General features: G+C 45.0%; 1 protein-coding gene across 1 annotated transcript; it reads right to left on the reverse strand.

The window, feature by feature from the left end:
- Window positions 1-13,153: 13,153 nt before the first annotated feature.
- Window positions 13,154-13,636, reverse strand: LOC142016652 (IQ motif and SEC7 domain-containing protein 3-like). The gene has a single exon (XM_075000781.1). The coding sequence runs from the start codon at window positions 13,628-13,630 to the stop codon at window positions 13,154-13,156; it is 477 nt and encodes a 158-aa protein (XP_074856882.1). The 5' UTR covers window positions 13,631-13,636.
- Window positions 13,637-13,851: the final 215 nt, after the last annotated feature.

Genomic DNA, 13,851 nt, shown 5'->3' on the forward strand with positions numbered 1-13,851 from the left:
ACCCAGCTAGCCAGATTAGAGTGTTCTCCTACAGGTTTTTGTGTGTTGCCATTCCTGATATCTGATTTTTGTCCATTTATTCTTTCACACAGTGCCTGTCTGGTTTGGCCAATGTGTGTGGCAGTGGGGCATTGCTGGCCCATGATGGCATATATCACATTAGTAGATGTGCAGGCAAATGAGCCCCGATGGTGTGGCTAATGTGGTTAGGTCCTGCGACAGTGTTGCTGGTGTAGATGTGTGGGCGGAGCTGGCACCAAGGGTTGTTGCAGGGATTCGTTCCTGAGTTAGAGTTGCTGTAGTTTAGTGAAAAATTGCTGGTGAGAATTTGTTTCAGGTTGGCAGGCTGTCTGAGGTCAGGCCAGGCCTGCCTCCCAAGGTCTGTGAGAGTGAGTGATCATTGTCCAGGATGGGTTGTAGATCACTGATGATGTGCAGGGGAGGTTTTAGCTGGGGGCTGTATGTGATGGCCAGTGATGTCCTGTTATTTTCCTTGTTGGGCCTGTCTTGTAACAGGTGACTTCTGGGTACATGTCTGGCTCCGCCAATCTATTTCCTCACTCGCTTCTTCAGGTGGGAACTGTAGTTTTAGGAATGCTTAGTAAAGCTCTTTTAGGTGATTGCCTCTGTCTGAGAGATTGGAGCAAATGCCGTTGTACCTTAGTGCTTGGCTGTATACAATGGATCATGTGGTGTGTCCTGGATGGAAGCCAGAGGCATATAGGTAAGAATAGCAATCCATGTGTTTCAGGTATAGGGTGGTGTTCACATGACCATCACTTATTAGCACTGTAGTGTCCAGGAAGTGAATCTCTTTTGTGGACTGGTCCAGGCTGATGTTTATGGTGGGGCGGAAACTTTTGAAATCACGGTGGAACTCTTCAAGAGCCTCCTTCCTATGGATCCAAATGATGAAGATGTCATCAATGTAGTACACATAGAGGAGGGGCGCTAGGGGATGAGAGCTGAGGAAGCGTTGTTCCAGGTCAGGCATAAAAATTTGGCATACCATGGGGCCATGCAGTGCCCATAGCAGTGCCACCGATTTGAAGGTATCAGAGAGGTAGCTATGTTAGTCTGTATCTTCAAGAACAACAAGAAGTCATGTGGCACCTTATAGACTAACCGATATTTTGGAGCATAAGCTTTCATGGGCAAAGACCACCCGCTGTGGTCTTTGCCCATGAAAGCTTATGCTCCAAAATATCAGTTAGTCTATAAGGTGCCATAGGATTTATTGTTGTTCTCTCTGATTTGACGGTACAAATTGTCTCCAAATTTGGAACAGTTGTGGGTGAGGACAAAGTCACAAAGGTCTGCTACCAGCTGTGCCCTGGCATCTTCAGGGACACTGTTCCTGACAGCTTGTAGTCCATCTTCATGTGGGACATTGGCATAGGGAACCTCCACTTCCATGGTTGCCACAATGATGTTTTCAGGAAGATTACCAATGCATTATAGTTTCCTCAGGTGGTGTCTTGAAGACAGCTAGGAGTGCTGGTAGCATAAGTTCTGAGTAGAGGGTCCACGTATCCAGACAATCTTCCAGTGAGTGTGCCAGTGCCTGAGATGATGGGGCGTCCAGAATTTCCAGGTTTATGGATCTTGGGTAGTAGGTAGAATAGCCCTAGCTGGGGCTCTAGGGGTGTGTCTGTGTAGATTTGTTCCTGTGCTTTTGTAGGGAGCATCTTGAGCAGATGATGTCGTTTCTTTAGGTACTCCTCAGTGAAGAATGTGGTGTTGGAGAGTTGACTGGTAGTCTCCTTTTGGTAGTCTGACCTACTCATGATGACAACAGCATCTCCTTTGTCAGCCTCTTTGATTATAATGTCAGAGTTGTCTCTGAAGCTACAGATGCTCTCCCAGCCTCCTAGGTGAAGCCATGGGAAAGAAGGGGCTCTATTTAGCTATTCAAATCTTCCTTTGATGACCATTGAGCATGAGAAGCAATCTTCCAACTGTTTATAAATTGCTGTTTTCAAGCATGCTAAAAGACTGTTCCTCACACAGAATCAGATAGGTCTTCAGATTTAGGGGTGTTATTCAGCCATTGTGGATTATTGATGAGCAAGTACAACAAAAATATTGCTTTTTTAACCTCAACTAAAAAACTGTGTGGGTGGCAGGTAGTGGTGTTCTCACTTTCTTTACTCACAGTCAGCTAAAATATTTTTTTTCCCTCATGCTTTCATACCCATCTCAGGTGGGACCAATCATGGAATAGTTCAGCCTCACCTAAAAAGTTATAACTTAAGAGCATGTGAAAACAGGGGGTGAGCAATGAGCATAATCTTAGCTTTTGCTCCCAGCAAAAGCTACAGCAATAATTCCTAAACACGCAACAGCATGATGGCTCACATGCATTAGGCAAAGAACATAACCTTATTATCAAATGTACAAAAATGTCTTTATGACTCTACAGAAACAAACCTCCTCACACCCTAAATGATAATACCATAAAAAGTTACAAACCAATTACATGAAGAATCACAATGTTGCTTAATGGCTTTTTCGTTATTCACTGCTATTTCTATGATGCATTGCTATCTATTGCTATTGTCAGTACTCAAGAGAAAATGTCATTTAAGCAACCATGTATGTGTGCTTGTGTTTATGCACGCACACATGCACGCACACACGCACATACACACGCGCACGCACACACAATCTGGGACAGATTCTCATTTGATGTAGATTGGCATAGTTTCATTCAAGTCAATGAAGCTGTGCTGTTTTGTATCAGCTGTGGATGTGCTTTTCTACCTTTTAAAAATAGCAACTAAATACTATGTCATTTTGATCTTAGTCATAAGTGAACAGTAATGTACATTCAAACACGTTCTCATGAACACATTTATGTATGTCTATTTATACACACACACAGTCACCTTACTAATTAATGATAATAAATTTATGCTGCTTTCTTTGCTGGGGATTATAAGAATACTTAGCTCTTACCCAGTGTTTTTCATCTGTAGGCCTCAAACTACTTAGCTCAGAAAATAAGTATAATTATACCCATAATAAGTAGGTGAAAAGATCTGTCCAAAGTAGGTCATTAGCAGAACTGGGAATAAAGTGAGATATCTTGTTTTGAAGTTCAGTACCCTAGCTCAAGAATTCTCAAACTTTTTCGTTAGGAACCCTTTGAAAATATTTCAGGTTGTGATGACCCCCTTTTCCCAGTACCATGGCACCCTTACTTCTACACTGCTGTTGGCAGCAGTCCTGCCTTCAGAGGTGCCCAGCTCTGAAGGCAGTGTAGATGTAAGGATGACAATACTGTCACCCACCCACAATAGTCCTATGACCCCATTTTGATTCAGGCCTCCCAGTTTCAGAAACACTGCCCTACTGATGATTGCATTGCCTCCCAAACTGAATCACACTTCAGGACAAGCCAACAACCAAGATTCACATCTTCTTACACAGGGTTGCGCTAATCACAACAACAAAACCACAGCTAAGTGGAATGCTAGAAAACTACTTACCTATCTTGTGTTAGGATCCATACCTTTTTTGGGGAGGGGAAATACATATTTTCCAGAGTTCACATGAAAGAAATTAAAAGAAAACAGCCACATTTCAAGCTAATTTTAATCTGACTCATAAATGATTCCTTCCCCTTTTGCTTATTTGGTCTTCATATTCTTCTCTGGCTGCAGATCATAGGCTATATCACATGAAATATCTTTCCATATGTTGCACAAAATACATTTCTGGCTTTCTATAGTGTTCTTCCTAAGAGGGAAATCACAGAAAGTTTCTTATCACAGATAAAGAAGGGTAAATAAACCATAGCTGATCTCAGAAGCAAAGAGAGAAGAAACAACACAGTTAAGGAGACACAAGAAAATAACAGCCAAATCAGAGAGACAAATGAAAAAAAAAATCAACAACAAAAAAATAGGAAGCAAACCAAAAAAGAGCAGAAAGATTAAGATAAACAGTCCAGTTTTTTTCAGGCTCTCTCTCTCTCATGCACTAGGATTTCATGGCAAGCAAATATAAGCGAACAGCAGGATCTGGATGGGCAAAGTGTCATTGCAACCTGAGATGTGCGTGTGCATATGTGTGTGTATTTCTGAACCACTAGTGAGAAACTGAAATTAATAAAAGATCAACCCTGCATGGATGACAGTCTCGTGGCCTGGCATGCTGCCAGGCGAGGAGCACATTTCTGGGTTCTAACTAACTTTGACTCATCTATCAAATAATTGCAAATATAGTGCCACGTGAACATCTATATCATTTCTGCATAATGCAAATACCATTTCACATGCATCCATAAACTGTGTTTCTCTAGATTATAAAAACAAGCATAACCATTACACAAATTAAACTATTTATAAAGTGTGTGGATGTGTAAAAGAGAGAGAGAATACATGAGGAAGGCTAAATTTAACCCATAAAAATCAGGACACTGGTCAATTGCGCCACTGAATATTGTAGGAATCTCAGCACAGCTAGTCACCTTCCATACCATATTTGCTGACATGTGCAGGCATAACAACAAGGGTTATATGAATGGAGCAGGTCCCCAAAAGGTACCATAACCTGGTGTTGATACACTGTACTCACTAAAATGTATACAGTACTATTAGCAGTTACTGATGCAAGATGTCTCTGGCCAAGATTACCCGGGGTTCTGCAGCTGGACCTTGACCATCTGGAGAGTATTTTGTGAATCTCCATTAGCAAGATATCCTAATTCTTGGCCAGTATTTTGTGTGGCCACTGACCATTGACACCCTGTCCTTGTAGCAGGAATTCCCAGTGGTTCCCACTGGTTTCATGAATAGACATGAACCCTTAAACTTTGGTCAATATTTCATTTTACACCCTCACAAGCAATAATGGATTCATGCTTTTGGTTGCAGTGGGACAGAAGTAAAAATGTTGCCCCATGAGCCCACGTCGTAAAAAGGAAGTAAAACTGTGCCCCGAGCCTGGGTCTGCCTGGGGAAGTGACACCGTGGCTGTGTCTACACGTGCCCCAAACTTCGAAATGGCCATGCAAATGGCCATTTCGAAGTTTACTAATGAAGCGCTGAAATGCATATTCAGCGCTTCATTAGCATGCGGGCGGCAGCAGCGCTTCGAAATTGACGAGCCTTGCCGCCGCGCGGCGCGTCCAGACGGGGCTCCTTTTCGAAAGCACGCCACCTACTTCGAAGTCCCCTTATTCCCGTGAGCTCATGGGAATAAGGGGACTTCGAAGAAGGTCGCGTCCTTTCGAAAAGGAGCCCCGTCTGGACGCACCGCGCGGCGGCAAGGCTCGTCAATTTCGAAGCGCCGCTGCCGCCCGCATGCTAATGAAGCGCTGAATATGCATGTCAGCGCTTCATTAGTAAACTTCGAAATGGCCATTTGCATGGCCATTTCGAAGTTTGAGGTACGTGTAGACGTAGCCCAAAAGAGCCAAGACAACAAAAAGTTAAATTATATTCAGAAATGGACTGAATACACTACCCAAGTGATCAGAGAGCATCCAACTGGCTGTAATAAAACAAGTAGCTGCATAAAGCTCAAACCAAAATAGAAAAATCATAGAATACTAGAACAGGAAAGAATCTTCAGAGGATATCAAGCCCTTGCAGCAGGATCAAGCACCATCTATAACATAGCATCTATGTCTGAATTCCTTGTCCCTGTTCATTTGACCACTGGATGTCACCTGATGTGTACTGTGCTTTGGGCATGGCTTGACCTGTCCATAAGTCAGTACATTGCTGCCAAAGGCACTTGTACATTGCCTTTCCTACTGGGATTTCCTTTGGTATCATTCCTAAGGATTGACTGCTTGTCCCCAGGATGAGGATTTCATATAGTGTTATCACTTGCAGTTGCTTCCCTGGGTATATCTACATGGCAGTTAAAAATCTGCAGCTGTCCCATGCTAGCTGAGTTCAGTTCATGGGGAGCGGGCGAGGGGCTGTTTAATTCTTGTGTAGGTGTTTGAGCATGGGCTGTGGCTCAGGATCTAGGACTCTGCAAAACAGAATGGTCTCAGAGCTCAGGCTGCAGCCTCCACATCTGCACTGAAATTAAATAAATCCTTAGCCTGAGCCCTGCAAGCCCATGCCAGCTGGCAATGCGGCATACTTTTGGTTCTCTGGCTGGCACTTTGCATGATTTCATTACTAGCCACAGATACCCTTTCATGTGTTAGCACTCCTAAAGCACTAACGCCAGGTCCTGCCACTGGTACTGTTTTCTTTCCAGGATCTGGCAAGGGTTTTATATGGTATCAGTTGTACAAATTCCAGTGCTTTTCTGTGACTGAGAATGGTCAAGGCATCATGAAAACATAGTCAAACTCTGTTCTTGCAGTTAGGATCTTGTATGGACAGGGACTCTTTGTCCCCTTAACTAGTATTTCTCATGGTATTGTTACTAGCCATTAACTCTCATCCCTTTGTCTGGGATTTTACATGGCGTCTTTACCAAGGATCGATCATTCAATTCATACTATATGGTGGAGTTTTGGAACCATTATGGATATACCTTAAAATGGCTGCAAATAGTTCATTTTCATTTTCTTCCTTCTTGAGCTTTGTAGAAAAATTAAATGTTGCTACACCTATCTAAGTCATAGAACAGGAAGGGTTCTTCAGAGGTCATCAAGTCCAGTCACCTGCACTCACAGCAGGACCTATCACCATGCCTGACAGATTTTTTTAACCTATTTGTCCCAGATCCCTAAATGGCCCCCTCAAGGGGTGAGCTCACAACCCTGGGTTTGGCAATGGCAATGCTCAAACAACGGAGCTATCCCTCCCCTGAAAGTCTGGTATGCTCCTGACTGAGCTAGCCAGGCTCACACCTGCACTCAAGCTATACATATTTCATAGTGCTGGAAGGGATCTCAAGAGGTCCTGAAGTCCAGTCCCCTGCACTTACTGCAGGATCTATCATTACTGCAGGGCCTATCATCATCCCTGACTGTCCCTTTTATTTTTTTTTAAATCATCTAACCTGGCCCAGAACCTTGAAAGGCCGCCCCCACCTTGCAGGATTGGGCTCACTTACATGATCAATACACTAACCACCAAGTTACCCCTCCTCTAAAACATCTTAAAATGTTCTAAAATGTCTGTGAGTTTGTCTGCATCAGCAGTTTAGCCATCATGTGCTGATGCAACTCTACCATCTGAAACTAGGGTAAGCCATATGCTGTAAGTCACTTCATAGAATCATAGAATTCTAGGGCTGGATGGGACCTCAGGAGGTTATCTAGTCCAGTCCCCTGCCTAAAGCAGGATCAACCCCAACTAAATCATGTCAGCCTCAACTATGTCAAGCTAGGACTTAAAAACCTGTAGGGATGGAGATTCTACCACCTCTGTCAATAACACATTCCAGTGCTTCACCACCCTCCTGGTGAAATAGTTTTTCCTATTATTCAACCTACACCTCTCCCTCTGTAACTTCAGACCATTGCTCCTTGTTCTGCCATCTGTCACCACTGAGAACAGCCTCTCTCCATCCTCTTTAGAGCCGACTTCCAGGAAGTTGAAGGCTGCTATCAAATCACCCCTCAGTCTTCTCTTCTGCAAACTGACTCAACCCAAATCCCTCAGCCTCTCCTCACAGGTCATGTGCTCCAGCCCCTTAAGCATTTTCATTGCTCTCTGCTGAACCCACTCCAGTGTGTCCACATCCTTCCTATACTGGCAGGCCCATAAGTGGACATAACATTTCAGATGTGGCCTCACCAGTGCTGGGTAGAGGGGAATAATAACTTCTCTGGATACGTTGGAAATGTTTTTCTTAATGCACCCCAATATGCCATTAGCCTTCTTGGCTCCAAGAGCACACTGTTGACTCATATCCAACCGCTCATCCACTGTAATCTCCAGGTACTTTTCTGCTGCGCAGCTGTTTATCCAGACAGTCCCCAGTCTGTAACAATGCTTGAGATTCTTCTGTCCCAAGTGCAAGACTCTGCACTTGTCCTTGATGAATCTCATCAGATTTCTTTTGGCCCAATCCTCAAATTTATCTAGATCACTCTGGATCCTACCGCTTGCCCTCCAGTGTCTCTACCTCTCTCCCTGGCTTAGTGTCATCTGCAAATTTGCTGAGGGTGCAATCCATCCCTTCATCCGGGTCATTAATCAAAATGCTGAACAATACTGGCCCTAGAACCGATCCTTGGGGCACTCCACCTGAAACCGACTGCCAACCAGACATCGTGGGCCCATCTGTCATGCCAGCTTTCTATCAATCTTACAGTCCATGTATCCAATCCATACTTCCTTAACTTATGGGCAAGAATCCTGTAGGAGACTGTATCAAAAGCTTTGCTAAAGTCAAGGTATATCACATCCATTGACCTTCCCATGTCCACAGAGCCACTTACCTTATCATAAATGCTAATCAGATTGGTCAGGTATGACTTGCCCCTTGGTGAATCCATGTTGACTACTCTTGGTCACGTTCCCCTCTTCCAAGTGCTCCAAAATAGATTCCTTGAGGATCCCCTCCATGATTTTTCTGGGGAGTGAAGTAATGACTGGTCTACAGTTCCCTGGCTTGTCCTCCTTTCCTTCTTTAAAGATGAGCACACATTTGTCTTTTTCCAGTCATCCAGGATCTCTCCTGATTTCCAGGAGTTTTCAAAAATAATGACCAAAGGCTCTGCAATGACATCTATCAATTTCCTTACTACCTTTGGATGCATTAAATCCAGACACATGGAACTGTGAACCTCTAGCTTTTCTAAGTAGCTCTTAACCTATTCTTTCCCCACCAAGAGCTGTCCACCTCCTGCCCATACCGCATTGCCTAGTGCCATAGTTTGAGAACTGATCTTGTCCGTGAAGACTGAGGCAAAGAAAAAAAAAAGCATTGAGTACTTCAGCTTTTCCTACATGTTCTGTCACTCGGTTGCCTCCCTCATCCAGTAAAGACCCCACACCCTCCTACTGTTAACATGCTTTTCACATCTACTATACAGTTTGCAGTGGGGCAATGTCAGTGAAGCTAACGTAATGGCTCAAACCCCTAAGTCAATACCTGAGACAGTTAGTTCATTCCTTATCTACCCAAAATGAAAATGCTGCAGTATTTTTATTATTTTTACTGGTGCAATGCGCAAACAGAGCAAAGTATGTTATTAGTATTAGTAAACCCACAATATTCACAACAATTACTTGAAATCAGTGGGATTTTGTCTAATGCCTTTACCCTGGAGATAATCCATAGAATAGAACATTAATGCATAGTTAAAAAGAAAATTATGGAAAGCAGCACCTCTGCATGTGTAACGGCTTCATTTTAATGTTACATAATTACGGTTTTTCAATTAAATAAAAATATAGCAAATGGCTTCAGTCCATAGCAAAAACTAATGCTACCTTCTCTCAAATTATGCCTTCTTCATTGCAAGGGAAGACTGAACTGCCTATCTGATACGAAGCAATAAAAAATAAAACAAAACTGGTTTCAGCCTGGCGCAAATCCAAAGTTTATAAACTCTTGGAAAATGCATTTTTGTACAATTTATACCACTAGATCCTTCTTGCAGAAGGATGGTCTTGTGATCCAAACACAGAGCTGAGAATCAACAGAACCAGGTTCTGCTCTGGACTTTGTCACAGGCATTGTATGTGATGTTGGATCAATCACTTAATGTTCCTGCATTCTTGCTTCACCCCAAGTAAAGCAGGGATAATAATCTCTGCCTCTGATTAAGGTTTGCTAACTTAACTGAGACCTTTGGATGTAAGGTTCTATAGACTTTCAATGTATTTGTACCACAATTTATTGTTATTCTTTATACCACAAAGGACTTTGCCACCTAAAAATGGAGGACCAAACTCTGCAGTCCTTACTCAGGCACAGCTTCCTCTGAGACAATTTCACTTGTGTAAGGGATGCAGGATTTAACCATTTAGACTCAAGAGGCCAAATTAATCTCTGGTGGAATTCTCTGTTACATACTATAAAGCATCTCAAGGGACTCGCAATCAAGAGTGTTCTTCTGATAAAGATAGGGAGAGAGAATTCTATCTAGCACATTTGGGGATACTTCAGAATGGTCTCATAAGACAAGAGGATGCTTAATAAAGGTATTTGGTAACGTGTATTTCTGCAGCTACACATTCCAGAACGATTGACCTTATTTTTTTTGTTTTTAAAGCATGAATCGAGGCACTTATGAAATAGATTCCCAGTTAGAAAGAGATATGTGCCAGAGAATAACAAGCAGACTAATTCCTCCTGAGAAATACACATGTAAATATTTTCCTCAACCTCTTGTTTCACAGGTGAGCTCTGCATTGCCATCCTTACTGATATGCAGCAGCAATTAACCATCCTTTCTGCATACCTGATGAATCCCCCCTTTCCAGAAAAGGGTCTGGAACACACAGATTGTTTTCATTTAAAGGTAGATTTTTTTTTTTACTGATGAGAAGAAAAATGATGAAACAAATGATCCCAAACTTTATTAAAATCAAAGGGCCTGGGTTTTTCTGCAGACCTGAGAAGGTGAAGATGAATAGACACTTATCTAAAAGGTTAGCTGTTCACTTCCATCCAAGGTTTATGTCTGAATTGGATCAAAGGGATCTCACCCTCACCCAAAATAAGAGAGACTTCTGGCTTTTGCCTGGGGTGGAAAGGAGCATTGCAAATGTCTTTAAACAAGCTCTCTGGACCCTTCAGTTTTGTGTCATACTGATGAAGTTCCATTGCTAGGCAAAAACAGACCTGGTACATCTTTGAAATCACTTTAAGCCCTGTTTCTATCCATCATATTCCTACAAGATCTTATTTATGGCCTGTTTAGAGTAGCCATTTTATCTCCTGATTATTATTCAGTTCTTACAGTCCTGGTCAGAAAGACAGAGGGAGGGAGAGGGAATTTAAGAGAATATGGGATTCTAGCATTTATAATATAGCAATACAATGACTGGAGGAACAGGGAAAGGAAGGAAGGAGATGGAACAATCTCCACTATGTAAGTCCCCTCCATGCACCATGTATTCTGAATCAAATTTCCCCGATAGGTGCATAGAAATCCAAATGCAAATCTGAAGTTGGCAAATTGCATCTTACTGATTACTAAGCACACTGTGAAAAAGAGGTGAAAGATCATCCACCTTCAGGTTGCTTTTGTTGTCTCTTTGATTTCCCCCTAGCAGGTAAGAGGATGAAACCCAGTGTATCTTCTCAGTAAAAAAACAATGAACCCATCAAATCGAGGAGTTTAGACCTTTTACAATCTCATAAATTTCTTTTTTTGTACAAAGATTTTGGTTTGTGCAGGAAATAGAAGCAAGCTATTTTAATTCTCCTGAGCGAAGAGAGCTTCAGGGATTGTTGTGTTATCCCCAGCAACAGTCCTGATTTTTCACAAATCACTGTGTATGTATCAGAGATCAGGCAGTGTCCTTAGTGCTCCTCTGTTTGAGCATTTTGATCTGAAATAATAAGAAATTCACAGTTTTTCTTCCCCAAGCAAACCCCACTGCAAAAATGAAAGGCTTGTAGAGGAGAGCTATTCAGACTTGTACATCGAAACTGCCTCGTCAATCTGTGTAATGACGTATGTGAGAAACTATATTCAGATGAAAGGAAAACCTTGCCAATGTGATGTTCCTAATATTGGCTTCACTGCAGGGATTCACTGTTTAAAAACAATGAGCTTGACTCTGCACTCACTCGCATGGGTTTCACAGTGGTGAAACTCCACTGCATTTATTATGAATTTATCGTAGTATATAGGAGATCAGAATCAGCTCCTGTCTGTTTTAAAGCTTTTCACAATGCATAGTGAGTAAGAGCCCACTCGTGCAACAATTTACTACCTAGCATAGCACTTACTACTATGACTATTGCCAATGATCTCAGGAAATACAAGTGGCAGGATTAAGCATACAGATCACAAGATTTTAGGAGATTGTGGTGTGCAAAGTATATTGTGGGTATAAGGAACAGTATACACTTATTTGATTGGTTGATTGATTTCCTTCTGCATTGCTTCTCACTCAGTCATGGGCCAGATTCTGAACTGGTGTAAATCACTGAGAATATAGCCTCATATTTCTAACTCCCCTTCTGTATTCAAGGAAACACAGCTTTCTGGAAAAAGCAGAAAAAAAAAACATGATCTGAGCTCAGAAGTGTGCCGAGGAGTATCTCATTTGCTTCAACAACACCAGGAAGAAGACATAAGTGTTCATCTAAATGGGAAATACAGCTCTGTTTTTACCAATGTGGGCTTCTTTCTCATAGGCCATAGTTACTTAAGGAATCTATCTACATATTTTTTCTTCTGTCCTTTACTTTACATACTCCAGCTTTACACCCTGATGTTTCCAAGCCACCTAAGTAAATGCAGATCAGCTGCCTAGCTCAATTGTCATTGCAAGCTTGTGAACTGATAGGACTTATTGGCTGCATACATCAGGAAAATGTAACTCTCCAGCATTGTTCTCTTTCATTGTTGGACTGCTAATCCTTGTATACTATTCCTGTACATACCTAGTATCATTAGCATTCATCATTAGTATCCAGGCTGTCTCTGTTACAGATGAAAGGCCAGAAAAACAAAAAGACTTTCTTCCTTTAAAAAACTGGCCAGTTGTCAGACACCCCTTTGAAAAAAGCTACCCACACTGACAACGGAGATAGGCATCCTAAGTGCCATGGCTGTGTAGCATCTGCCTCCCTGTACAGGCACAGCCGTGATATTCCCGGTGTCAGGAAAATCCCCTCTGGGGCAGAGAGCAGCAGCCCATCGGGGCTGGAACTAGGGGTGCTGCAGCACCCAGCCCCTGGCTTGAAGCGGTTCCCGTTGGGGCTCAAGAGCTCTCAGCGCTCCCCCGCCGCCACCCTACCAATTGTCCCAGGTCCCCTGGAGCAGCCTCCCAGCGCTGATGGGAAAACGCCCGCCCGCCGCCGCGCTTTGCAGAGCCTCCTTCCCTGCCTCGCACCCCGAGCTCAGCTTTGATCCCGGGCTTATCTGCTGATGACAGACAAGACCCGGAGCCGGGGCCGGCGAGCCGCGCGGGAGAGCCGCGCTCTGGAGGGATTCCCCAGCCTCCCCCGCATCTTCCCCTCCGGGGAGCCGCGGGCTGGAGCTCGGGTCCCCCCGGGCGCTCGGCCTGGACAGAGCCGCCCCCTCCCCGCCGCCCCCGACTTACTCTGGTCTCCTGCCCAGGACGCCCTTGCCGAGGGCCGGGGCGGGCTTGTGCGGGAGGAGGGCGGTGCAGCAGCCCCGCTCCCTGCCGTCCTTCTCCGGCGGGTGCTGATGGGGATGGGGCTGGGACTGGGGAGCCGGAGCCCGGCCGCCGCTGGGGCCCGCCTGCGCCTGCCTGGCCGCCGGGAGCTGTTGCGGGTGCTGAAGCGGCTCCGGCTCGGGCGGCGGCGGGCCCGGCGGGGCGGGCGCGGGGGCAAGCGGCGGGCGCGACTGGGGCTCGGCGGACGGCGGCGGCGGCGGCGGCGGCTGCTGCTGGCGGAGGCTGCGGTTCTCGGTGCTCAGCTCGTCCAGGCGCCGCTCCAGCTCGTCGATGCGCTGGCGCTGGGTGTGGATGAGGCTCTGCTGGTTCTGCACGATGGCGGTGAGCTCCTTCAGGTAGAGCACGGCGCGCACCGGGTTCTCCAGCAGGCTCTCCATGCCCCGGGCCCGGGCCCCGCCGGCCCGCCTGGCGCGCGCACACTCCCGCTGCCAGCCCGGGCGGCCGGCGCCAGCCTCTGCCCCTCGCGTCAGGCGGCGGGCGGCGGGAGGCGGGGGGCAGGTCTCCTCAGGCGGAGGGGCGGGGCCCGCCCTGCGCACCCCGCCCCCCGCTGCTAGGGCCAGCCCCCGCCCGGCGCCGCGCGGGAACACACCGCCTGGCT

Source organism: Carettochelys insculpta, chromosome 1 (assembly GCF_033958435.1).
Source record: "Carettochelys insculpta isolate YL-2023 chromosome 1, ASM3395843v1, whole genome shotgun sequence".
NCBI classification, from domain to species: Eukaryota; Metazoa; Chordata; order Testudines; family Carettochelyidae; genus Carettochelys; species Carettochelys insculpta.

Coding starts and splice junctions, on each gene's coding strand:
- LOC142016652 (XM_075000781.1), bottom strand. CDS start 13,630: ATGGAGAGCCTGCTGGAGAACCCGGTGCGCGCCGTGCTCTACCTGAAG.